The sequence below is a fragment of the Ostrea edulis genome, chromosome 4, assembly GCF_947568905.1.
Source record: "Ostrea edulis chromosome 4, xbOstEdul1.1, whole genome shotgun sequence".
Taxonomy (NCBI): Eukaryota; Metazoa; Mollusca; class Bivalvia; order Ostreida; family Ostreidae; genus Ostrea; species Ostrea edulis.
The window spans coordinates 38,587,456-38,615,310 of record NC_079167.1 but is presented as its reverse complement, the minus strand read 5'-3'; the positions used below and the strand labels follow the sequence as shown (position 1 = coordinate 38,615,310).

At 36.0% G+C, this 27,855-nt stretch overlaps 1 protein-coding gene across 2 annotated transcripts in view; it reads right to left on the bottom strand.

Annotated features, from left to right (window-relative positions):
• The window catches only part of LOC125671101 (degenerin mec-10-like), a 33,612-nt gene extending 16,042 nt beyond the window's left edge, over positions 1-17,570 (bottom strand). The window contains exons 1-6 of one of the 2 annotated variants that reach the window (XM_048906560.2): positions 17,162-17,550; positions 12,080-12,502; positions 9,093-9,128; positions 2,893-3,065; positions 1,376-1,456; positions 1,148-1,239 (exon numbers count right to left, since the gene is read on the bottom strand). In XM_048906560.2, coding sequence (XP_048762517.1) covers positions 1,148-1,239; positions 1,376-1,456; positions 2,893-3,065; positions 9,093-9,128; positions 12,080-12,502; positions 17,162-17,380 — 1,024 coding nt within the window. In that variant the 5' untranslated portion in view covers positions 17,381-17,550. Of the gene's footprint in view, positions 1-1,147; positions 1,240-1,375; positions 1,457-2,892; positions 3,066-9,092; positions 9,129-12,079; positions 12,503-17,161 lie in introns of both variants that reach the window. The other variant, XM_048906559.2, reaches the window with a different exon arrangement.
• Positions 17,571-27,855: the final 10,285 nt, after the last annotated feature.

Here is a 27,855-nt window from a genome sequence, read left to right as displayed (position 1 = left end):
CTTTATACAACGATGGATCCAGCGTTGCTCTGTTACACACACACACGAGAATTATTGCCGGCAAATCTTTAATCTTTAAAAAGGATCGTTTGATAATTGAAATTAAATGTTTTGTTATAGAAATAAAGATCTTATGTAAATAAGTGGATTAAAATATTTTTACACAAGATATACTTTGAATTGACATAACATCCGGCTCCGAACACCTTGTTTATCAACACGCTTGTCGCTTGAAATCACGTGCGGAGGTGAGAACACCAAGGTTTCTAAAGAACATGCCAAAAGTATTCAACATTTTCTACATAAGTTAATGATAAATCAATTTAGGGGGCAAGCAAAGAACAGAAAATTGTCGTTGTAGAAGCTTTTTTTCACCGAAGCCGTCAACTGATAGTTCAGTCACTTGACATTATTTTGACTACGGATTACTCCGTTTACCTGATCAAGATATAGGGCTCACGGTGGGTGTGACCGGTCGATAGGGAATGCTTACTTCTCCTAGACACCCGATCCCACTTCTTGTATTTCCAGGGGTCCGTGTTTGGCCAACTCTTTTATTTCGTATTCCTTATAGGAGTTATGAGATTGATCACTGTTCGTTATCTTCACCTTTCAGGTAAACATAAACAGGGCTTGTGCCTTGTTTTGAAGATGAAAAGTTTATAATTGTCTTAAACAGATTTTTGCACCAGTGTTTGAAATTTATGTTTGTTGCTATGTTTTACACAAATCAAAAACTACCATGTTATTAATTGAATATCTAGATAATTTTTGTACCAAAATAGTGTTCATGCCCCTTTTAAGGAACTGGACGAATGAAATACCAAAGTTAGCGATTTAGATTGATCATGTGTTTGTTATTGCATCGCCTCTCTGTCAGAGAGCGACATAAAGCTTTGGTTTGTGTCCCGGGAGACCTGTACCTTACACAGAGAGTATAGTGTTCATTATTACAATAACCACATCAATTTATCTACTTTGTACTATTTACTCACTCGGCGGCGTCACGTAGATTTCATCAAACATACAAATATTGTATGGAAGTTTATATTAGTATAATGATTTATGTGTACTCAATGTCACAATGGTGATTTAATAGTTGACTGCATAAAAAAGAGAAGATCTATAGATGCTCTAATCTACTGACCTGATTTTGGACCAGGGTTTTTTGTTATATAACTACTAGATTGTATTGTGAAACAGTTCCCATAGTCCTGGGTGTTCACCAAAGTGAAATTTCTGAAATGACAAACAAACTAAGTAAGCGCCTAATCAGATCCACACAAATTAATCAAAATCTAATTTTCGCCATATGTTATACACGTACTTTTACATTTGAAAAAAAGAAACATTCAGTTTATTCACAATATCTTACACAGAAAAACACTTGTAGCCATTGAAGGAACATCCCAACAGCATATCACGAATTTGGTGTCCAGAATTGACTCTAACACCCCTGAAAGAAAAGAAAAATAATATGCAATCCAATGATATTACATATTGTGATATCACGTTATTCATCTAAGCATTGGCAGCCGTATATACAAGAATTACAAACATGCAGTGGAAACTATTATCCTTACAAGATAGCTCTAGGAAATGGACCTGTTACAAATATTTTTTATGATATTGGAAAATATTTACAGCTTCCATTCTGAACTAAGTGGATTTGTAGCTCTCTGGTATATACCATCCCCTCCAGAGAGCTACAAATTTGCATCCATAAACGTATGATAAATATCTTATTCATATTTGGATATCATGGTGTTTATATCTCTCATTTGATTCTATACGTGAGGGCATATTCTGCGTATGATCAATTCTTAAATGGAGGGAGGCTACTGACGACAAATAAGTTGATGTTATTGGTGTTTGAACATTATTTTGATCTTACTTGCAAATATAACCTGTCATTAAATCGAATGTTGACGTATTTCATATCAATTGTTATGCCCTTTTAACATACTGATTTTAACTAGAAATTACTCCATTTAGCTGATCAAGATAAAGAGGTCACGGCGGGTGTGACCGGTTAAGTGGGGATGCTTATTCCCGAACCCACCTCTGGTGTTTACTGGGGTCCGAATTACCTTGATGAAAGGTAAATATAACGAGTTATGAGATTGATTGTATCTTGCTTTACGTCTCGCTCGAGATTTTTTCACTCATATGGAGACGTCACCAAGACCGGTGAAATTTGAACCCTTCACCGGTCTTGGTGACGTCTCCATATGAGTGAAAAATTATCGAGCGAGACGTTAAGCAAGATACAATCAATCAACCAATCTCATAACTCCTATAAACAGTACAAAATAGATAGTTGGGCAAACACGGACCCCTGAACACACCAGAGGTGGGATCAGGCGCCTAGGAAGAGTAAGCATCCCCTGTCGACTGGTTACACTCGCCGTGAGCCCTATATTCTGATATTGTGAGGTAGACATCCTTGATGGGTGTTACCTTGTGAGATAGAGATTTTTGAACGTGTTACCATGGTATTGTGAGATAGAGATTATTAAACGTGTTGCCATGGTATTGTGAGAAAGAGATTATTAAACGTGTTGCCATGGCATTGTGATATATACTCACATCATTAGTGAAATATGAGATATAGACGAATTACCTTGATAATGTGAGATATACATCCTTGATGGGTGTTACCTTGTGAGATAAATATTTTTTGAACTTGTATCCTTGGCAATATAAGATGGAGATTTTGAACGTATCCCTTTGGCAATATGAGATAAGAGATTTTTGCACTGTTTCCGTGGTAATATAAGATAGAGTACTTTGGCAATTTGAGATGGAATTTTTTGAACGTACCGTATAATGAAATGGAGATTCTTGAACGTGTTCCCTTGGCATTGTAAGATAGATTTTTGAATATATTACCTTGGCATTGTGAGATAGAGATTCTTGAACGTGTTCTCGACCTGATACAGGTTGTCCTTCTGAGCGTCCTTAAACGCTTCATCCCTGTTACTAGGGTCGTCATAGTAATCTCCATAATCCGTCAGGTTGTCGAAATTTACGTTATCAAATTCTTTGATAAACCTTTTCTTCCTCTACAGCAAAGAAATCATCAAAAGATTAGTGACTATGTATCAAGTCTCACAAATACTGCAGCCTCACAATAATGATTAAAGCGCATACTACAGCATCTGTTGACGAAGCGAATGGAAAAACCATCACTCAAAACGTGCATCTAGATCTACGTATCATATTGTGTCCAAAAGGGTTCGTGTAGGTACGTTCATAAATGCACAACAATCTCTACTTACTATTAAGACTTGAAAACACTAAAAAACGAATATGCAAAGCATGTAATGGTGTTCCTTTTTTGTGACGGTGTCTCGTGTGCTGATGTTGCCATGATAGGATTGTATTGCATATGAAGGAATTCTTCTATGTGTCCCATAATCCTATAGATTGATTGACTGTGTATTGCTTAACTCCCTCTCGCGAATATTTCACTGATACAGAGATGTCACCATTGCCGGTGAAGGGCTGCAAAATTTAGGCCTATACTCGGTGCTTACGGCCTTTGAACAAGGAGAGATCCTTATGGTGCCACACCTGCTGTGACATGGGACCTTGGATTTTACGGTCTCATCCGAAAGACCGCCCCATTTAGTCGTCTCTTACGACAAGCAAGGGGTACTGAGGACCTATTCTAACCCGGATCCCCACGGCATGACATCCTAAGGATACATGTAGTTATATATACACTTCAATCAAATATCATGATATTGTTAATTTGTAAGGCAGGAATGATAAAATTATTGTTTGGAATCGATGTATTAAAACCACGATAATATCAACTACTTGTTTTTCGATATGAAAGTTGAAAATTTTGAAATTGTTTTTCTTAAAAGTTCATCTTCAAAAATTAAACTTCATACAAAACAGCATTCATTTTTAAGTCTAATTTGGTCTTAATAGTGATTGTAAATCAAATTACAGGAATACATAAATGTTTACATACATCTGAGATAAATAAAACTAATTGTGATTTCAGGAATGAATTTACCGTGCAAGATGTCACAAACACGCCCGTTTCCTACTTTTGAAATTGAACTGATAAAAAATAACTATTCTCAAAGCTGCTCGGCTTTAGATGTGTCTATCATGTAAAATATGCTATACATTTAAATTTTTCAAAATGTTTGAGAATAGTTGTAACAACTGGACCCAATTGCACAAAGGTAGTTAACTTTAACTAACAGTCAACTTGTCGTTAACTCTTTCATTTATATAGTGATAACTAGACGTTATCTGTCAGTTAAATTTAACCAACGTTTGTGCAACTGGGTCCTGGTCGATGCATGTGACCCGTGATTTTTAAACGAAAAACAGTAAGAAACTTTCCGCACATTTGCGACGTCATATACCAAATTACACCTGCAGTACAATTAGACCCGCGACATCGCGTGATATGTGGAGACACTGTCTACTAACTCACAGTAGAATGTCTGTGCAGTGTTTTGCTATTTTTTCTATATACAAAAATTACAAGCAAAGATTTTTCTGATGAAAATGGAATTATTTAGCATAGTTTTCCCATCGATTCCTGCAAAACCAAAATATCAGACAAAAGAGAAAAATAACCACAGGTCAAACGCGGTTGAAAATAATTTCCTAATCCAATTCAGAATGTTCTATAGGATATAATGATCACTGGATGATACGAGTTCACTGTACGGTCCTGGAGTATGATCGTTCTGTTTGGGCCAGCCATGTTTGAGCAGTAAGCTACAGAAAATAAACGTAATGAAGCACAGATTCACACCAACATAGAGTTTTATTTACTCTTTTCCCATTTTTCGTCCTTTTATCCATAACCCCAAGTCTTTTATGATTCGCTAAATTGTTTCCAATATACTTATTATCGCCCTCTTATTTTCGCACCAACATTATTTGTTTTTCAGTCATTTGTTCCTTCGCCTTAAAAGGACTGGATCACGTTTTTCAAAAGAAATGTTTTTCATTTTGGATGTTAAAAATTAAAACTATACCTCATTTAATGTTGACAACCACAATTTGAACTGTCTGAATGTAAGGATAAGAGCAATACTTTAGCTTTGATTCTGTGTTATGTAAACAAAGACTCTCGTCTTTTTATGTAAACAAACAAACCAGCGAAACCTTAATTTTGTAATTTAAAGCATCTTCATGTTGTACAATAAAAAATTCTAACTTTTAAAAGACACATTTTACCTAAAGTATACGTGAGACATGATATATATAATATATGTGGATCAATATCCATTTGAAAGCTTCGTAAACAATAACACACCTCAATCTTTGTTTTCAAAACAAATGATAAACTCTCTATAATGAGCTTCTGTCATGATGAATAACCTTAATTGTTTTGTGAAACCTTCTAAACACATTAGACTGTAGATTTTGATCATTTAAAGTGAAAAACAAAATCTGAAGGAAAATCGTGAGTCAGTCCCTGTAAGATTCTACAAAATCGTCTTCTTGACCCTACGAACTATCATGTCTGCAAGTTTGCTTCGTTGGTGTATACCATATTCGCAATTTGTTCCTTCACACAAGCGTATTTGTGCTTTACACTTTTAGCCCTTGTGGTACTTCTCGTGTGTTGCCCCTCCCTTGCTGTTTGCCCCTCCCTTGCTGTTTGCCCCTCCCTCGCCGTTTGCCCCTCCCTGGCTGTTTGCTCCTCTCTTGCTGTTTGCCCCTCCCTTGCCGTTTGCCCCTCCCTTACTGTTTGTTCCTCTCTTGCTGGTTGCCCCTCCCTTGCCGTTTGCCCCTCCCTTGCTGGTTGCCCCTCCCTTGCCGTTTGCCCCCCTCTTGCTGTTTGCCCCTCCCTTGCTGTGTGCTCCTCCCTTGCTGTTTGCCCCTCCCTTGCCGTTTGCCCCTCCCTTGCCGTTTGTCCCTTCCTCGCCGTTTGCCCCTCCCTTGCTGTTTGCCCCTCCCTCGCCGTTTGCCCCTTCCTTGCTGTTTGCCCCTCCCTCGCCGTTTGCCCCTCCCTTGCTGTTTGCCCCTCCCTCGCCGTTTGCCCCTCCCTGGCTGTTTGCTCCTCCCTTGCTGTTTGCCCCTCCCTTGCCGTTTGCCCCTCCCTTGCTGTTTGCCCCTCCCTCGTCGTTTTGCCCCTCCCTTGCTGTTTGTCCCTCCCTCGCCGTTTGCTCCTCCCTTGCTGTTTGAAGACGGTATAACATAGCGATCAAAATTGTCATGAATAAAAAATAGGTGTAGTAAAGTTTTGATATTACGTTACGTACCGAGAATTTTCAAATTTAGCTTTAAATCATTCTGGAAAATCCCAAGATCACTGTGAAACTCGAACACTCGATTTATACAAGTTGCCTGCTTGACGACTAACCAAATAGGTGATTGATTTTGGAAAGACAGAAAAGAATATTCCCAGTTTTATTGCATCGCTGGCGAACATCAATGACGATGCGTTTTATTGATGCGACTGGTTTCAATTTAAAAGGACTGATACACGATTTACCCCCATATTTTGTTTATCACTTGATAAAAATCTAAATTCGAATGTGTTTAAAAGGTTTCACAAAAAATAAAGTTATACATTATGATGGAAGCTCATTTGTAGAGAGTTCATCATTTGTTATGTAAACATTTAGGCTAAGCCTGCCGCCCAACACCATCAAATTATTGATCAAACACCATAAACGATTGAGGTGTACTATTGTTTATGAAGTTTTCAAAAGAAATGGTTATCGATCTAAGTTTATTATATCTATCATATTTCAAGCATTCTCTAGATGTATATGTGCCATCAATAAGTTAAAATTTGTGACCGTGCAAAATGAAGATGCTTTATATTACAAAATTAACATTTCACTGGTTTGTTTGTAGGCGAAGACAAGGCTCAAGTCTCGTTTACTTAACACAGAGTTAATTCTAAGGTTAAAATATTAATGTTCTTATCATTACATTAAGAAGGTCTAAATTGTGGTTGTCAACTTTAAATAAGTTATATTTTCAAAAATGAAAAATACTTTTAAAAAAACCCCAACAAAATAAAACGTGAACCAGTCCCTTTAAGAAGACATTGCCGTGAGATAACCGATGAAAATTGTTTTAAACTACGATGATAGTTTGAAATTTTTATTTTAGATTTATTAGGTATAAATAGTTTTAATGTAGAGTAGTTAAGGATGATAGGCGAAGATAACGAACAGTGATCAATTTCATAACTCCTATAAGCAATACAAAACAAGAGATTTGGGCAAATACGGACCCCTGGATCTCCCAGAGGTGGGATCAGGTATCTAGGAGGAGTAAGCATCCCCTGTCGACCGGTCACACCCGCCATGAGCCCTATATCTTGATCAGATACACGGAGTTATCCGTAGTCGAAATCAATGTGCCAAGAATTGCCTAACAATCGGTATGAAACACGTCAGACAGCATTTGACCCAATGGTAGGTTGTACTGGCAAACTAGATCGTTATAACGACCATAGAATTTGCGAAATGACAGTGATGTTCCCTGACGTTCAAGGTTATTCAGGCTTTAATGATTTATTTCGATAATTAGAATTGATAAGTAGCACAATCTTTTACCTAAGTTGTCAATTTTAAATGAGTTATATTTTCAAAAAAGAAAAATATTTTAAAAGAAAGTGAATCAGTCCCTTTAAGGTTTTAACTACGAACCTGAGTATAATAACTTTCATAATGGAATTTGATTATATTTTGAGATTTATCAGGGATAAAAAGTATCATGTCCAGTTCAGATTGTTTGCTTGACCTTTAAAGATAAATCTCGCCTCCGGTGTAGGCCAAATACAAACCAGTCACTCCCACTCTAAGCATGTTACCTCCACACCACGTGGACCTTTATAAAAGGCCGGTCTGAGGGATATATCCCCCCGCACTAAAAATGGGAAAAGTGTTAGTAGTTTGAGCGGTAAGTAATCAAACTTCAGCCTGATTTTCAGTTTAGTTTGTGGATTTTGTATTTCTTGTTCCCAGTTTGAATTGAAGTTACTACCACCAGAGTAAGATCTCTATAGATGAAGACGTCCACCATCAAGGAACCTGAAATCCCGCTTTGATAAGAAATAAAAAGATAAATTAATGTTACCCGCATGCCGAGAGATGCTGAAAAGTAGCACTGAAACCCCAAATCCCCGTCTGCTACGAAATAATAAACAATGTGACCTGCATGCTTAAAGAGGGTATGAACATGCTTTACAACACACCGCTACACATGCACGCATGTAACGTTTAAACGTTACGGTAGTCTTAAGGTATTCAATGCATAATTCATTATATTTCAACATACACTGTTGTTATCATAATAAGAAACTCATAAAGATATCATATGTTTGTCCATCCTCCATATTTGGTCATATGATTTTACTGACTAGTATATTGTTTGTTATTTGATTATCATGAGATGTTTCTCAAGGTTTCAATAAACTACATTAGTTGGTTATCATAATAATGAAATCATTAGAATTCAGCATCCTTACGAGTGGTCCTGTTTTGCGCATATTTGATAATTAGTTAGAGGATGGTCAGCGTAAATGATGTTTTGATAACAACAAGTCTGCTTTCCATTGACTACTATAAATACTGTGAACATTCTGTACTTTTATTTATGGGTGTGGATTATATGTACGTGATGAATGATATAACATTATCATAATTCTCAAAATATGTTTTTAAACCTTAATTCCTATTTCTTTCCGAATTTTAAGAAATGATGACTTTATGAAATTACATTTCAAAAGAGATTTCTCTGTAATTTGTCTGTCTCCAGGTTACATGCGTCAGCAGAAATTACGCTTTCCACGTGTAAGAAGTTTGAACACGTTCCCCATAGACTTCAATAGGAAATTAATTAAGCAGTGCATGTATTTTAGTAGAAAAGTATTGTTTTGGAAAAAATGATAAAGCCCTCAAATGAATACCGTGACTGTAGTGATCTACCTTTATTTATACACATTTATAAAAAATAAATAAAAAAGATAGGTAATTATACATAGAATACCTTAACACAACACTATGGTTATTAATAAAGTTACATGTTAATATGTTGGGATCAAGTGGTGATCACGTGATGAGATCTGGAGGGAAGGTGTTTGTTACCTTTCTACCAGACGGCCCAGGAGGTGGTCCGGGAGGCTGCAAAAATCACAACTTTTGTTTTGTCTATTGCAATACAGTGGAAATATTACAAACGGTTGCCTATGTCAATGGATAAACTAGGTTTTCAATAAGAGGCCCATGGGCCTTTCCATTCTTTTGTATCACAAAAAAATTCATTAGACCGTGGTTCATAAATGATCAAAAACGTTAGTGCCTTAGCGCATCAATGAATATGCTACATTTGATGGTATCAATAAAAGATGGGTGTTATGAGAAAATCATCTCCTTTAATTTTGTCAAATGCTTTAAAAAATGACAGTTTATTGATAATTATTTTCATGTAATAATTTGAAATGTTAATCTAACATTATTTTGTAATTATGAGACTCTTTTTTAAAAATAATAACGAGAACGTTCATTCGGAGGTACGAGATATTGTCTCGTATAAAAAGAGATCAACATTTCATAAGTTACGATAATTTTTTCCCCTTGATATTAATCGACCTTTGTGTACATTATATTGACAGCGCATGATGTAATCTAAATCCCTGTGTACATTCTGGTAAAACAAACAGTTCTAATTAACTTAAACTAAACACATCGAGATTTTTAATGATCAACTATAACAAAGGTTTACAATGTACACATGTAACTTTTAAAGCCACGTTACAGCTCATAATAGGGTTTGGAACGAGAAGAGGGAATCATTGTGTGGCGCCTTTAAAGCGCTTTTGTGTTCTTGTCCCCGTTTCTTTATTCAACAGATTTTTAAATTTCTCTTCGTCACGACTTCGTGGCCTCTCAATGCCCTCCTTCCTTTTCGCTGTCTTTAGTATTGCGCTTTAAAAAAAATCGTGACGATCAATTCACTAGAGCCATGTTTTAAAAAAAGACCAAGATATTTATAACTGCAGATCCCGTAAATAGCCACCTTAATGATGTCATAATTGGGGGACGGTGAAGTGTGAGTCATAAGTAAAACGAGCGGGGAGGGGGGGGGTATTAAAAGTTCTTACATAATTTTATCTGAATTTGATTTTTAATGTTTCCATAATTAAGATAATTATTTTTCACTCTGAAAATTTACATTTAAACTGAGCTTAATTTTCAATCCAATTAAACCATGCATCCCTTTCTACATGTAGAATCCAAATGAAACATGAGCATAGCCATGCACAATTTTTCATCAATACTGTTGACGATGATTGATTGATTGTATCTTGTTTAACGTCCCTCTCGAAAATATTTCACTCATATGGAGACGTCACCATTGTCGGTGAAGGGCTGTTGACGAGTGTCACCGTGTAAATATTATTCATGGTAGAAGCGGCAACTTAGAAGATTTCGCATCTCAACTGCGACGTTTAACGACAAAATCGTTGTAATACACGCTATTTTGAAGACCGGTTTCAAAGAAAACTTTAGCGTTATCAGAAAAATGAAAGATAGCTAGAGAAAGTTTGAAGTCTCTAGATGTATTTTACAGTAATATTTATTTGTTTTAAGCATGGGCCATTTTTGGCACTTTTTGAGCCAGGCTCTTTGATACAATGTATCTAAACAGATATTATGTACGCAAGTTTCTTAACCGTGTATAGTTACTGGGATCCCCGAAAATTAAACCTGGTCAGCCATGCAGAAAATGCAGGTCAATTACAACATTTTAAGCAAACATGTAATGACATTAATCGCATCCTTTCAAATATGATGCTGGCAAGTTTCATTCACATTCCTTACGTATAGTTACTTGGAATTAACAATGCCGCGAAAACATTTAACTCGAGTCATTCATTAGGAAAACTAGATCATTTGCTGCATACGGAAACATTTTGCACATTAAGGGGGGTACCCTTCATCGTCATAATGGCTGACGTCCTTTTAAAACATGGATGAAAATATAAATATTAGCAATATTTGTCTATTCATTTAAAAAAGCATCGCCTAGGTGAGCAGCTATTAGCCAAGTAGGTTAGCACGTCGACTGCTGAAATGTAGATCGCGGGTTCGAGTTCAGCAGGGGTTTTAAATTTTTCTCAGATTGCTATCACCTAAAACTGCAATTTTTTACTAAATAAAGTAGATTTGAAAGTTTTCAATTTCAAAATATTGTTGTACATATCTTCCACTTTTCACTCATATCAAATTTCTCTGGTTTAGCATATCTCCTTAACAGGCTAAACAAAACCAGTATACATGTACCAAAACGTTCCAGTTCTAAACCATTTAGAGTAACTGTAAAGGGACTCCTATAACAAAACAGTCAATGCAATGACCCGTTCTCAGATTCCCGGGACCTAAATTAAAATTTGTAAACTTCTCATATACCTACAAAATATACCCAAACGTGTACAAAAACAAGTTTTGCTACTCTTACAAATGTATGAGGAGTTCCAATAACGAACAAGTAGGGTAGACAGACACATATGAGTGTGGATAACTACGATTTAAAAAAAGGCCAGATCACAAAGTTAAAGAGACCCATTCTTTATCGATAAAGATCTGAAGAAAGTGATTCAATAATTCAACATGAACAGTATAATATCGTACTAAAATGTATTTATGAGATAAGAAATATTAAGAAACTGCTTCTTTAGGACACATTTTAAGTTTAGATAATTAGATAGATTAAAATACAAATTTTTAAATATCATAAGATGGCAATTGTGGCCATATAATGAAATCATTATGTAGATTTGTGTTACTTCAGACATCAAGTTATTCGTCCCGTCATCCTACTTTATCATGCTCACTGCTGAATGATTTAATTAACGAATTTGATATTTTTCGTGGAAAACCCCCACAAATCAACTCATCTTGAAGCGTATGTAATAGCTTGTCGTCTTGACGAGAATTCCTTATGACTACAGGGACAGAGTCTAATGCTTTACAAACCAAGTTATTCATAGTATCACAATGAAGCCCTGAACGATTCCATATCAAAGGTGTGTTTATTAGATCATGCGGCTTATTCTCATCATTAGACTTACCCCGCCAGGAATGTTTTCCTCGGGTTTGAATTTACTGGGGTCGGTGAGGGCGACGAAGTTCTGCAACGCAACTGAGGTAGTCGGTAGTTCTGATAATTTCACTGTGTTCATATTGCACAGTGTGACGGCCGGGAACTGAAGATTGTTGAATCCAAGAGAAATTTTGGTTTGAACGGGAAGCTCCACAAATTGTGTTATTAAATAAATGAGATGAAACACCATCCAGCCAACGGCTACCAACAGTAGAAACAACCACAGAGCTTTTGAGTACCAATATCTCGCTGAGTTTATGTAACCAACTCCCTGCATGGCCGTTTTATCGGCAAAACGCCCCAGTAACTTCCGAAGAGATTTTCTTTGTTCGATGGAGTTGGCAAACGATCCATTGTCCTCCTCATCAGATCTGCTGCTGGACGCTTTATCCTAGAATCACACAGTACATAAAACTGACGTAAAAACTACATGTGCATGGAATACCGCAATGTATGTATATGATAAACTGACCCCAAATAAAATTCACTGTTACGGCCCTGATCGCTGAACATAGGTCTAAATTTGTGGTACTTCACCTACAGCTGGTGACCTCTCAGTATTAGTAAAAAATTCTTGACGAGACATAAACAGTCAACCACATTCTTTTAATGAAAACCGCCACGGTGGTTTAGAGGTAAAAGCGTTTGCCCCGCATGCGGAAATCCGGGTTCGAATCCCAGCCTCGACAAACATAAATCGTTAAATCAGATAGTGACAGTTCCATCGCCAAACGCTCGGCATCAGGTGTGAATGTCATGGGTTCTCGGAGATGAATTTAAAATCGGATGTCCCGTATCACAGCGGAGTAGGTGTGTCACGCTAAAAAAAACCCTCGCTGCTCAATGGCCGTAAGTGCCGAGCAAAGGCCTAAATTTGAAGTCCTTCACCTGTCTTGGTGAGGTTCCACATGAATGAAACATTCTCTAGAGAGACGTTAAACAAGTACAATCAATCTTTTGATGAAAATGACCGTCACGTCTGTCAGGTTGATGAGCAGATGGCATCGAATCTTGGCGGAAATTATGAAACTCATTCCGACTGTATTCATTTATTTTTGGTAGTTGATTTGATCAACTCCTCTATGTAGTCACTCGGCTCAAGGTGGTGTGGACCTGAGCACTTCTTTACAAACAGATGTAATGTTCAGCGCTAGAAGGAAATAGTTCGTGAACTGTTTACGTATTACACGTTTAAATGCAGAGTTTCTGTAAAATGTACATTTCCACCGTCGGTCAATTGAGTATGTACATTGAAAAATGACCAACATATCACTAGAAATACAGTCTAATGTCAACACCGATATTTCACACTATTAAAAAAATCCTACAGACAGAATATCACCGATCATAATATACAGTACAGGTCAAAAACACGGGCCCAGCGGACTGAAAATGGGCCTAGAAAAAAGTCGATGTCTTTGAAATTGCGGTTTCTGCGTATTCTATAGCATTTACGTGGACCTTTCAAATTCAAAGATACATTCATATACACACTGTCCACAATCGGGAAAACAAACGATTGGCAATGATAGTAGCGTCAACTGATTTGGATGTTAGCCTCTAATTGAAGCGAACCGAAAATATCGTGAATAGTCACATTTAATGCTGAATCAAATTAAATATTGATGAAAAACCCAAATATTTTGTTGTTTTCAAAAAAAAATTGTCATAAGTTAAATTTGAAAATCAAACTACACGCCATAAAATTTCAGGTTTTTTTGATACACATTTTCCCTTGGGCTGCGACCAAGTTCTTAAGCAGCAAGCATCAGTTCGTGTGTAACAATGAAAATTAGAAATTCGGTACATGTAATGAATAAAATGTATGGTTGTAATGCATATGATAGTGATTTGTTAGAAAAAGTCCAACTATGTGCAGCGCGAATAATTACTGGCCTTCCTATATTAGCATCTAGAGATTCTTTATATTTAGAAACTGGCTTAGAGCCTCTGTCTTTTAGACGAACAACCGCTAAATTAGTTACCATATTCAGAGTTCATAATAATGATGTTCCTGAGTATCTACAAGAAACGATCCCAAGAAAAATAAACAATACATCCAAGTACAATCTCCGTTATGGAGACAATTATAAAATACCAAAATACCGACTTGAACTTTATAAGAAATCATTTGTACCTGATGCTTTATCAAAATGGAATTCACTTGATTTAGAATCAAGACAAGCTACTTCAGTTAAGCAATTTTGTAAGAGTGTTAGCTCCAAAAATATCAACAATCCCAAACCACCGGCATATTTTTCCTATGGTACTCGTTTTCTGAATATAATTCATACCAAACTTAGACACACCTGTATTTTGAATTACGATCTATATAGACGCAATATTGTTGATTATCCGTTATGTTCTTGTAGTATGAAAGAAGACGCTTATCATTTCTTCTTTATTTGCAGTAAATATTCAAATGCTAGATATAAATTAATGGATAGCTTGCTGAGGTTAAATGATCTAGTTATTATCGATGTCCACCTTCTACTTTGGGGTAATAATGCTTTATCTTCTGAGTTAAACAAGTGTATTTTTTCTTATGTTCAGTCGTTTATTCATGAAACCAAAAGATTCAATTGATGTTCAATTTATATTTTTTGTACATTAATTTTCTACAATAATATATTGTTATATATTTAAGGAGAAGAACTCGTAAGTTATTTAAACTTGTTTCTGATCCTTTTGTATATTATGTATGTACAATAAAATATGTTAAAAAAAAAAAAAAAACAAAAAAAAAAACAACAAAAAACCCAATAAAATGTCAATTTAGTTTTCCTTTGTTAAATAGAGAGATCATATTATTTCATTGCCATTTAGATTCATAATAATAGTGAAAAAACTTTCCATTTAAAAAAATACACATTTTCCCGTGGGCCGCGACCAAGTTCTTAATTGATTTTATTGCCTTTTAGAGTCATAATGGTGAAATAACTCTCCATAATATCTTATTAATTAATATTCAATTAGACTTTTTCATTACTAATATTGTGCAGAATCAATCACACTCACATTCTGGAATTATTGTTGTTTATAATTGTTTGATTTGAAAGAGAAAAATGTCGAGGCTAAATGTGACGTCACAATTCATGATTTACGTCGGCTGGAGTTATATTCTCCGCGTTAAAGGAATAGGCGGATCCTGTAATTATCCTCATAGATATCCCCCTTTGATACTGGGCGTTTAGCGCAAGGGGAATTTCATAAATAATACATATTTTTAAATGAATTTTAATTTACCGTACTGAATAGAATTATGACTATCACTTGGGACACGCCAATGACCATATCATGCTTCGCTCGGTCCAACGGTCACACCCGTATATATATATTATGTACAAGACTACGTGTTTGTCCAACTCTTAATTTTGTATTCCTTTTAGAATTTATTAAATTGATCACTGTCCGTTCATGTGCAAAATTAATACCACATGGCTATTTTTGTAAATTGAATAAAATATAGCTATTTTACTGTCAATTCTTTATGCATACGAAGTTATGTACGTCGAGATTTTCTTAGATGATTTGCATAGAGCTCTAGGAATTGAATTTCAAATTTTAAGTAAGACCATACACAATTTTAAAGATAAAGAATACGTAAATGCCTGATGTTTAAGTAAAAGTTCTTGCACTTCAAGCAATGGGGAATTGTTTAGTTTGTGTAAGTCGTGTCAATCTTTAAGAGGAGTTGTAGAAAAAAAAATGAAAAATTAGCATAAACCAAATAATTATTAAGTTATGTGTGGAGTTTTTCAAACATGTTCTTGTGCTAGAATACTAGTGTAGTGACATATTTTGACAAAAATGAGCAATTTTAAGAGTATTACTATATAATATGTTGGAAGAGTAAAATAGAATCCAGACAATGTGTTAACTTACCAGTGTCTATATGTATGTAGACATAAATAACTGCCCGTTGATTGTTATAGAGAAACAACATAAGTTTATGACTTTGGAATGTACGTCTCTATTTTTGTTTATTAGTATTTTGGAATAATTCTCAATCCCAGAAGCATTCGGTGCAAATCTACATAAAATCAACTCCCATCAGTACTTTCAGTACTTTGATTACTAAACGCATTAATTTATATTTCCCCATATTGGTAAAATGATATAACTGAAGCTTGTGCGTCAGAGTCTACTGGTAACTAAGAATTTTTAGAGGGGGCGAGGACACCGAAGATGTGTTTCCTAGATGAGGTCCGAATTTCCGGACTGTCTCGAGAGTATATGAAACGGAGTATATAAAGCAGATGAAGGATAAAACAAAGTGCTCCAAACACCACACTACATGTAATAATGAAAATCTGGACTGAATACTTTTTGTGGCTAAGGACCTCGGGCGCATGTATACTCACCCAAAGGCTTCATAACATGACCTTATTTTGTCATACAGAAATAGGTAGACAAGAAACCTTGGCAGTCTGGATATCAGATGAAATTGTTAGAGCGAACTACCGTGAATGATATAATTATCTTTAGAAAAGGTAATATTTTTGTACTGGATGAGGTGTGTTTTAATACATGACACCGCGATAACCGCTGATGAACGCACAAATGTGAAATTTACATTCATGTTCTTTAAATGTTTCCGCACACTGACCCTTGCAGCTATGAAATACTATCAATCGTTTTTCTTCGCAGTGAAAAACATGCTAAGATGTCTTAATTCCTTCATACTACACAGTATGTGCAAATGGACTACTTAAAATCGCAGACCAGACACACATGCGACACAAGTGTAATATTTTCTATATACGTCTTGGGTTGCGTTTGTCTATTGTACCGGGTCATTGTATGTCTTTGGTTGAGTAAACTGAGCTCTTAAAAATCACAATGATTTAGCGTTATCGCCATACCCAAATGGTATGCTTTATAGGAACGGATGATGGGTGATACAAAAAAAAAAAAGGTCTCATTTGTTTACTACAGTCTAAGCATGTTTGAGATATTTTAAACATGAGCGATTGAATAAAATCAATTCAGCATTCATGAAAATGTAATGTTGTGTAAGTTAAAGCTACGAAATGTCATGTGTACTAACCTCTCTCCTCATCTCCCGGTAGTCTGCTGGGGGTTCAATGCTGTACGGTCTATAAAACTGGTCAGACGATCCCCGCGACGAGGCAGGGCCTCTTAAAGATTCCTGATAGCCAGAGAGTGGGAAGTCCCGAGACTCGGAGTATCTTGGTTTCGTGTATTCCACCTCCCTCTCAGCCTTGTGTAATCCACCTCGACCACTACGATTGCTATGGGGGTACATATTTACTAATCAGATGTCCCGGCAATTTCGTTGTGTTACTAGAATAACATTGGTCCCTCAATGGAAAATATCTACGGCACGAAAATCCGCTATGCACTGCTTTCTTATTTCACGAAGGGCGACTTGTGCCAAAATGTTTATAAGCCAACACCTCATCACTTTTTGACCGATTACTTCTCAGAGAAGCACTAGTTATATGTTTAAAAGTCTTGTATTACGCCCGGATTCTTCTATTGTTCTGTGTACTCAACCGTTACCAGTTGTAAATATAGAAATTGGAAACACGACCAGAAGAAAAATAAAGTGTTTTGATGACGTTTTATAATTATCTTATCAGCGATCTCCACTATGATTGATCACAACAAACGAATGACTCTTAAAAGCGGGGGGAAAAGTAAACAACACAATGCTGATTTCAGCCATTAATGATCAAAAAAAGGGGAAAATCCATAGTTTCATTATGTTAACTAGTTAATTAACAAAACCGAAGTTCTTTTATCCCTGGCTTACATAATACAATAAAAATCCCTGCGACCTGGCTTATTTGTGTATGATTAATACATCAACGAGGGTTGTGCCATAAAATCATGGACAGTACATTTTTAATGAAAGAAGCACACAATAAGCTGAAAATTTTAGCTAGTGTTTATCCATCATATTTGAGTATAACGTTTTAAAATATAGACAAAAATAAGAAATGTGCACAAGGTACGGTCTTACGGCGCACGGCAGAGAGAGAGAGAGAGAGAGAGAGAGAGAGAGAGAGAGAGAGAGAGAGAGAGAAGAAACCAAGGTTTCATCTGAGAAAACACGAGTAATATTTAAAAATTAAACGAATCAAATAAATCAGACTCTTCTTCTTCCTGTATGGTGCTTCACCACTTAAAGTGTATTTTCGTACCGTGTGGTGCAATGACGTCTTAGATTGCGATAAAATTATCATATTTTGGCACTATGATGACGCCACATAATAGCTGTGTTATTGTATGGCAGCGATACCTGGAAAATGACAAAAGGAGATGAAAAACTTGTAGATACCTTCCAGCACAAATGTCTTAGGAAAATCTTAAAGATCTACTGGCCAATGAAAATACCAAAGAGATAGCAGGAGTAGCAAAGATCAGCACTATGATAAAAACACGCAGATGGCAGTGGATTGGACATGTGCTACGGATGGATAAAAGAACACATCCATATGTAACCCTTAGTTGGACACCAGAAGGAAAAAGAAAGAGAGGAAAACTGAAGGAAACGTGGAGAAGAACAATAGAAAGAGAGAGGAAAGAACTAGGTTTTGGGTCATGGACAGAGGCAGCAAGATCAGCCCAGGACAGAAGTAAATGGAGAGGACTTGTTCATGGCCCTATTCTCCACGAGGAGAGAAGGAATTAAGTCAAGTAAGTCAAGATGACGCCATTTTGAGAATTTGCGTCATTTTTTGGCAGTTTACCGAACATGTAAGAATGCTGTAATAATAAAATAGACAGACAGAAAATGGTGACGTTTGATGACGTTACGACTCAGCGCAGAGCATGCCAGTTTTTGTGCAGATTAAGGAATGAAGCCTAAAATACAGATTTTTAAACAATTACAGATGACAGAAAAGCATTAGAATATCACTAGATCTTTACTCAGGAGGGTATCATGTCCCTATTTATTCCTATAAACTTTAAGGTTCCTATATGTTCCCTATAAGTCATTAAAAAAAAAAAAATCCAGGAGCTGATGCTAGATTGATATTAATTAGATTGTTATGAAGAGAATAACACTGATGATTGTATAAGAACTGTCTATTGGATGGAAAACTGTCTACATCTGAGAGGATTTTGCCTTTGTTTATTTTTAATATTATTTCTTCTCCAGTAAGATACTATGCTTGCTAGAATTTTTTTATGCAGAAACAATAAACTTTTATACAAATTCTTTAATAAAAACCCTATTTATTCCTATAAATCTGTTGTAAAAATACCTATATTTGCCCTAAATACTACCCTAAAAAAATCCTATATTTTTTTTAGACCATAAGCGTGGTTTGACACCCTGCTTTAGCATACACATACCATGGACAATCTTTAAGCGGGAATCCCGCCACTGGCAGCAGTGAAAGACGTCATTAATGCAGCTGCCGTCATATGATGCTGTAAGGGTACCGTCTAAACGATAAATCTACTAAGGCAAAATATTCAGGGATGTGACTGAATTCCTCAGAAATCAGAGGAAAAGTGGTCCAAAAGGGAGGAAAACACCTCACCCTACCTGGAAAAATATCATTTTCTGCCACTTTAGATCAAATCCAGAGTGTTTCATTTTTTCGAAAATTGAGCAAATCAGAGGATTCCCTCTGAAAAGAGGAAAAATCACACCTCTGAATATCCCATGTGTGCGCGAGATGGTCCCTCACCTTATTAAGGTGAATCAAAGAGCTGACCAAATGCGTGCCTCAGTAGAATTCATGGAATCCAACTTTTCTTATTGGTCACAAATGATACTTTGACATCATCCTCGGTGCACTGTTAGTCACTACCACATACAATATGAAATACAATATTTATATTTACTTTATTTGGGAACACATCTATTTGAAATGCCTCGGTAATATTCGAACCCAAGCTACGCCTATGTTATCACTTGGAAGTCTTACTCTATGGATGTTAATGGTAGGTGTAATTTGTCAGTCCGCTTTACAACACTCCTTTTTACCAAATATAGAAATACCGGTGTAGCGGTGATTGCTGTCGCTGGTGATCAGGGTCGCTCTAAATATAGCGGTAGCCCTGCTGTTCGACGCTCGCATAATTCGACCCATAGGTAATTGTAAACATTTTATATGGTTATAATCAGCAATTCTTTTGGAGTATGTGATGGAAAAAAAACAAAAGACAATAAAACAATTTGTATTATTAAATTATTTTGTTTTAAAAAACCAGAAAATGCTTTGGTTTTTAATTCTACATCTGAAATTGTGATCGGCATATGAACTACATTTATGTACATATTTTAATGAGAAGACGTGTATTTTAACTAATATATTAAATTATATAACTAGTGCAGCTTCTTTAGAGAAAAAAATCAACAGAAACTTACTAAGAATTATTCATTTTACATGCAAGAATCATCGAGATCGGCATCCCACCAATGTCGTCCTGTACTCGAGTCTCGACTGATTTATTCCATTATGATTACGGTAACAATAACTTGAAAGTAAGATAGTGGTTTAAACAGAAAAAGTAAATAGTATTGTTTATATTGTCGATGATTTAATTGCTAGTATGAATAAATGCAAATCATGATCACACTGTACCAGTCTTAATTCTAAACAAAGTTGTGACTCGAATTTCCTCTATTGTGATTTTTAATATCGAAAAGCAATTACCTTATATTTACATTTGCCAATGCACTTTCTTATATGACAGTACTAATGAAATTGATGTTCAATTTCGTGTGACATGAATTTGGTCATGTGATCAGTTTGTTCTTGCGTATGAATACAATCACCGCTTCAAAAGTCAGTTCCTGTATTTTCACCTGGCTTCTTGCTTATGTAATGCAGTGGGGGATTTAGAACCCCCCCCCCCTCTCGTCACAAATTTAAATAATACATATAGTGTGAGTAAAATTCCAGATTAGTAAAATTCCAGATTGGCACCCAAAATGGCTAAGCATTTGGGCTAATACTTGACTTTCACACACACCCTTTCGTAAACCCTGGATCCGCCACTGCAATGACATCATAACAGAAATAAACGCAGCAGGGTATTTATAGTTTATTTTGTAAAAAATAAGAATTTCATCAATTTATAAAAGAGAAACATTAAACATATATCGTTCTGTTGTTTCATTTTATACAGTTTTAAATACCGTCTGCAACTTCTGCATGGCGAATTTATAAAATAAAGTTCTATGATATTGGAAGCAAAAACATGTAGGCAGAGTTATAAGCCTACATGTATTTACTTCATGATGATAAGTTAACCTGTTGTTTCCTGGCAACTTCCATCACGACTATGACTTGGCATGATTATAAGCGAGGCTGGTTTTGAGGCTCGAAAAATTTACATGTTCATGTCAGGGTACCGGTGCGAGTCTTCATTAAAATCCTACAACAGAAATCTCTCAAGTGAACAAAAACTCCGTCAGTTCATTTTTATTTTATTTTACACACACTGAAGGTAAATAAAAGACGCAACCTACATTTGTACCTGCACTTGGTCTAAATCTGTCCTACTGTCTTGAATGGTCTCCTGCATGGCTACAACCGCGAGTCCTAACGATGAACATACCGTTGTTTCTTTCCAAAAACCTGACTAAGAGCTTAACGTTAACTTGACCCATCATATCCACCATCAATTCTCTCAGATCCTTTGAATTTCTGTCGAAATCTGTGATCAACAATAGCGTTTTCAACTTAGTAAGCTAGACCGACGCCAGTTTCTCCATCGCTGATCGCGACCAAATCACAACACGGGTGTAGTTTACTCAGCTCTTCTTGTCATTTCAGTTAACTTTACGCTCTAAATTACCTTTATTTTTACACATGCTTCGTCTTTTTTTTAACATTTTAAATTAAATATCTCTATCTTATATTCTCTTTTATATTGTTCCTAATTTTTTATTCGATAAAACTCTTACGAACTATATTTTGTGTTCTACAATCGTTATTTTGGTCATCTGCTACATAATCATGGAAGCTCGGTAAGAACACAAGTCAAAATAGAAAATATAGATATAAGAAATAAAATATCATTTTTGAATGTTATTGGGATATGACATGAAGTTGGTACGTGATCAAATCTACTATAACGCCCTTCGGGCGTTATAGGATTTGATCACGTGACCAACTTCATGTCATATTCCAACAACATTCAAAAATGATATCTTATTTCTTAATTTCATATCAACTATGTTAATGAAGTATTTTTATATAGGTGTTGAAATGCTTAGGTATTTAGTTTTAGTTTTTTGCGCAATTAGTTATGAATTTAAAGCAGATTTTCGACATAGTTTGTGGTCAGAATAATCGATTCCCCATGACTAATTTTCATTTGTAATTAAATGAGCACAAAGCACAACTAGCCAATCCAATTAACTTATCATGGTTATGTAACACTAACCTGACTAAGAAGATAGGTGCCTGTTTTTGTCCGACTCAGGTTTACATTTCTAGGTAAACATAATATCTATAGATATCTAGTGTTTTTCAATGATGATATCAGACATTCAGTATATATTCGAAAATGTGGATAAGTTATGATGAATTAATGTTAAGAATGGAGATGTGAAGTTCATACTCCATTAAAGTAATTTACTTCACGTAGTTCAAAACACTTGAAATTAGTTTAAATTAATTTCTTTGAAAACATGCTAGAAAAAATGTATACTAATGCAATAATCAGTTATATTTGGAATGAACAATATGAATTATTTACCCTGTGAAAAACGAATAGAAAACATCATATATATTGGACATTCTCGAGCCTACATTATAAAATGTGCTTACTCATTTGCATGAGATTTCTATATGGTAAGACCTGATATTTAGAGGTCAAAGGGCAAGTATTATGGCATCATTTACTGATTCTTTTAATTCTTTCTGCATTGAATTTGTCAATTCTCCAAAACATCCCAATTTCCCTCATTGTGATACATTTTAATCTGTGATCCATTTCAATCAGTCTGTTGATTTTTTGTTGGATTTGAATTATACATTTTTTCGAAGAAATCTTTAGAGTAGCATAATTTCATGTGAATTTGCAATTCTTGAGCTACGTCTGTTCTATTATAACATCAGGTTGCACTCAAATACAGTGGCAGATGTATACCTTACTGTGGGGTTGGGGGTGAGGTTAACCCATTTAAAAAGAATGATTTAAAATGGTGCATTTTAATGCATTTTAGACTGAAATTCTTTTTCTTTCTTCCCTTCATTTGTAGTCACCACATCTTTTATATGTTTGGGTGTGGTAAAACAAAAAAGAAGACCCCCCCCCCCACTGAAATATGCTGATGTCAGTATATTTTTCTGAATTATAGTAACAGAAAAGCAGTGTTCGAAATTGGGTTAAAACTTAGTACAGACTGGGATGAACTCCGACTGAAAATCCTGAAAAAGAAAGAATGCTGGACATGATTTTTCAACCTGGAAAGAAAAGGGTGACTTGTCAATGAGGATGGTTGGCTGTGTTGGCAATTCATCAATGGCTAGCCGAAGGTCCGAGTGGGGCAAATCCCTGTGTAAAGAAATTAATTGATTAGTATGCAGGGTATGGCCTTGAAACATAACACAGTTGACAACAACTGCAGACCAAGTGAAAATATTTGTTACTGAGGCATACAATACAGATGTGTATGCCATTGAACTGCACTGTGACCCAGCAGCTGGATCAGCTGACAAAATATGAAACGGTCATTCTGAAGTACGACTACAGTCACCGACGCTCATAATTAATTCAAAATAATTATTTTTCCCATTTTTTTTCCTCCCGAGTTCTGAAACTCCACTTAGATTATCTAGTTCAAATCAAACCGCCACCTATTTGCACCTTTTACAACTTTTACAGACCGTACACTAGTCAGTTCTGACACAATATGAAACGGTCATACTGAAGTGCGACTCCAGTCACCGACGCTCATAATTAATTCAAAATAATTATTTTTCCCATTTTTTTCTCCCAAATTCTTAAACTACACTTGGATTATCTAGTTCAAATCAAACCGCCACCTATTTGCACTTTTTACAACTTTTACAGACCATACACTAGTCAGTTCTGACAAAATATGAAACGGTCATTCTGAAGTGCGACTCCAGTCACCGACGCTCATAATTAATTCAAAATAATTATTTTTCGCATTTTTTTCTCCCGAATTCTGAAACTACACTTAGATTATCTAGTTCAAATCAAACCGCCACCTATTTGCACCTTTTACAGACCATATACTAGTCAGTTCTGACAAAATATGAAACGGTCATTCTGAAGTGCGACTCCAGTCACCGACGCTCATAATTAATTCAAAATAATTATTTTTCCCATTTTTTTCTCTCCCGAATTCTGAAACTACACTTAGATTATCTAGTTCAAATCAAACCGCCACCTATTTGCACCTTTTATAAACCATACACTAGTCAGTTCTGACAAAATATGAAACGGTCATTCTGAAGTACGACTCCAGCCCTCCCACTCTCTCTCTCTCTCCCCCCCCCCCCCCCCCCCGAAACTCAAACAACTAAACTACCCATGTTCAGTATAGAAAATTTTGACAATGATCCTACTGGTGTACATTTTTACACTGGTTTAGAGGGTATTAACAAGTTTTATTTTATTTAACACACTTTGGGTCCTGTGGCATATTGCCTAATTTACATGCATAACAAGGTTGTAAAGTTGGATGTTCCAAATCAATTTTTCTTTCGCTGATGAAATTACGAAGAAATACCACAAATTTTGCGCTATCGTGCATGTTTGGCATATCGGAGACAGTAATTCAAAATATCATAATTACGTGGATTAATTTCTTATCACATCAATGGCGACAAGTAAATATCTAGCCCATACAAGAACTAGTTCGCCATTTTACCCCGTCTGGATTTTTAAAAAAGGTCGTACCCTAAAACTAGAGTTATAATCGACGGGACAGAATGTCCTATCAAAAAACCTACAAATTCGAAAGCACAACAGTCAATTTTTTCTTGTTATAAAAATCCTAACAAGTCCAAAGTTCTTGTTGGTACAACACCTGGTGGACTAGTTTCCTTTGTGTCAATTGCATATGGAGGTAGTGCAAGCGACAGACAGATTACTGAACACATCTCTTTGCTCCACAATTGTGATCCATATGATAGTATTATGGCTGATAAGGGATTTAATGTCCAAGACATTTTCGCACCAAGAAATATAACCATAAATGTCCCTACTTTTTTTTTTACAAAAGAAAACCCGCCTCTAATCAAAAATCATCATTGTGACTTTTTGTCCTACCGATTTAGTGACTTTTTGTCTTGTGACTTTCCGTCCGTATACCAAGGGGATGTGCTTCCTTTTCTCCAAGCATATTTTGCAAATTATACTTTTAATTTAAAATGAAAATGTTCGTTGACAGGCTGGTTCCCCAACCCTCCCACCCTTCCAAAAAATTAAACCGAAAGCGAATTTTCGTGTTCATGAAATTCTTTTTATTGGCTTGTCAGCTATAGTTTAGATAAGAGTTTTGAATTACATATATGTATATTTCTGCCAACCCCCCCTTTCAAAACCCATCCTAAGTGTCTGTGAAATACTGATTGTGATTATTGTATCATCTGCACATTGCACTCCTGCACTACGCCTTACTGTATATATGTTATTTATGAAATTGTATACAATAAGATATAAGTCCTACGTAACAAAGTGCATTGATGCCCTTTAAATGTAATTGTATCATATTTTAATTAATTAATGCTAACATTTATATTACTGACTTTTTATTGTTCAGGTATATTCATCTGTTCAAAAAATATCTAGTTGGGCTGGAACTGGTAATTCATAGATCCGCAGCCATGCATTTTTTTATTTGATGCAGTGAGATTACCATTTGCGTCCATACAACCCAAGATATTATAGTTGATATAATTTAATTTCAATGGGTAGGAGAAAAGTCCTATTTAAGAAGTCCTTAGTTGGGACCAATCTCCCTTGCAAATCATTTAGATCAAGCAGATTGGTTGATTGTGTCTTGTTTGGCGTCCCTCTCGAGAGTTTTGCAGGGGGAGGGGGGGGGCTTTGAATTTGGGCCTGTGCTCGGCTCTTGCAGCCATTGATCAATGGGGGTTCTTTGGCGTGCCACGCCTGCTGTGACGCGGGACATCAGGTTTTTTTGTTTAGATTGCATCCGGGGACCTATCCTATGGCGTTCGCGCCTAATGCCGAACGTTTGGTGATGTAGCTGTTACTGCCTATTTTTGGTGACTAGGGTCTTTCGCGACCGGGGTTCGGGCCTCTGACCTCCCGCATGTGGGACGAGCGCTCTACCTTTAGACCACCATGGCGGTCAGATCAAGCATACATTCCTTAGGAGAGGGTATGACCCTATGTGCGGGGTCCGTGAACCATATTATCATAGTAGAAGTCTAGTATCAAAGGATCAGATCATGTGGTTATTGCTTTTACAGTCTTGAATTTGTCAGGGACACTGCTGGATCAAATGTCTGATATAGGATGTGGGGCCTTTTTTCTGGGATGTGTGTTTCTTCCATTGCCTAAATATTGGATAATCACGATGTTATGTAGAAGTTGAACATTACCTTTTTCAAGATATTATCCATAGTGGTGACAGCAGTTATGGTATCTTGTTAATATCTTTCATTGGTTAGTGTTTAGTAATAGAGCTAGAATTCTAAGAAGGTATTAGAATTGGGGACACATTTTGTGTTGAAATTTCTATTAAATATTGCCATCTCCGGTGCATGTTCGACACCAAATATAGAGTACGATTCTCAATTTGCAGGAGTCAATCAACTTCATTCATAGACTATGAAATAAAAATATCTCAGTTGCTAGAAATTGAATAAAACAAGTCCCAGTTCAATTTAAAAGCATAGTAATAGAGCTAGAATTCTAAGAAGGTATTAGAATTGGGGACACATTTTGTGTTGAAATTTCTATTAAATATTGCCATCTCCGGTGCATGTTCGACACCAAATATAGAGTACGATTCTCAATTTGCAGGAGTCAATCAACTTCATTCATAGACTATGAAATAAAAATATCTCAGTTGCTAGAAATTGAATAAAACAAGTCCCAGTTCAATTTAAAAGCATAGTTATCTCGCATCTGCTGATCTGGGCGACGTAGTAAACCATGTTGTACAGTTAGTAGCTTACTTGTAAAGTTAAAGTTGCTCTTATTGGGTAGCCAGAGTTCATGACTATTGGTTTCTAGTAAATGCAAAATTAGGATGATGTGCTTTTTTATCTTGACAAGATCCTTAAAGGTTCATGAAGCCCATATTTTAGATGTTTAGTGTCCTACAGGAGTGTGCTTCAATGCCTATGAAACCCCATGATGAAACGGGGCGATGAAAGTCTAAAATCATGCCTTGTATGGAGTATATTGAAGGTCCATTAACTGTCCAAATATATAGGGAAAACTAAGAGAGGATTGTATTTTGTGTGGCTTTGCCTTGTGTTTAAATTGGACCCAATTTTTGGGGTATTGTGGTTTATTAATTGCTACAGCATCAATTTCCATATTGTTTAGTTACTTGTTTCAATCATGCCATAAATATTGCAGAAACAGGTAATGCTAAAGGATGGTGTATTGATTCAACCGTCTTTGAGCTAGCTTTCCCAGCTTTTTGGTTGAGTAAAGGGAGTTTTGCATGTGGATCTGGTGGCTGAGATACCCTGGTTTGAAATGCTTCAACTACAAGAAAAATGTTTATATCTTGAGGAATAGGAAATTTAATTTTCAATGTGGGTATGATCTTGGAGAGTGGGGCATTCC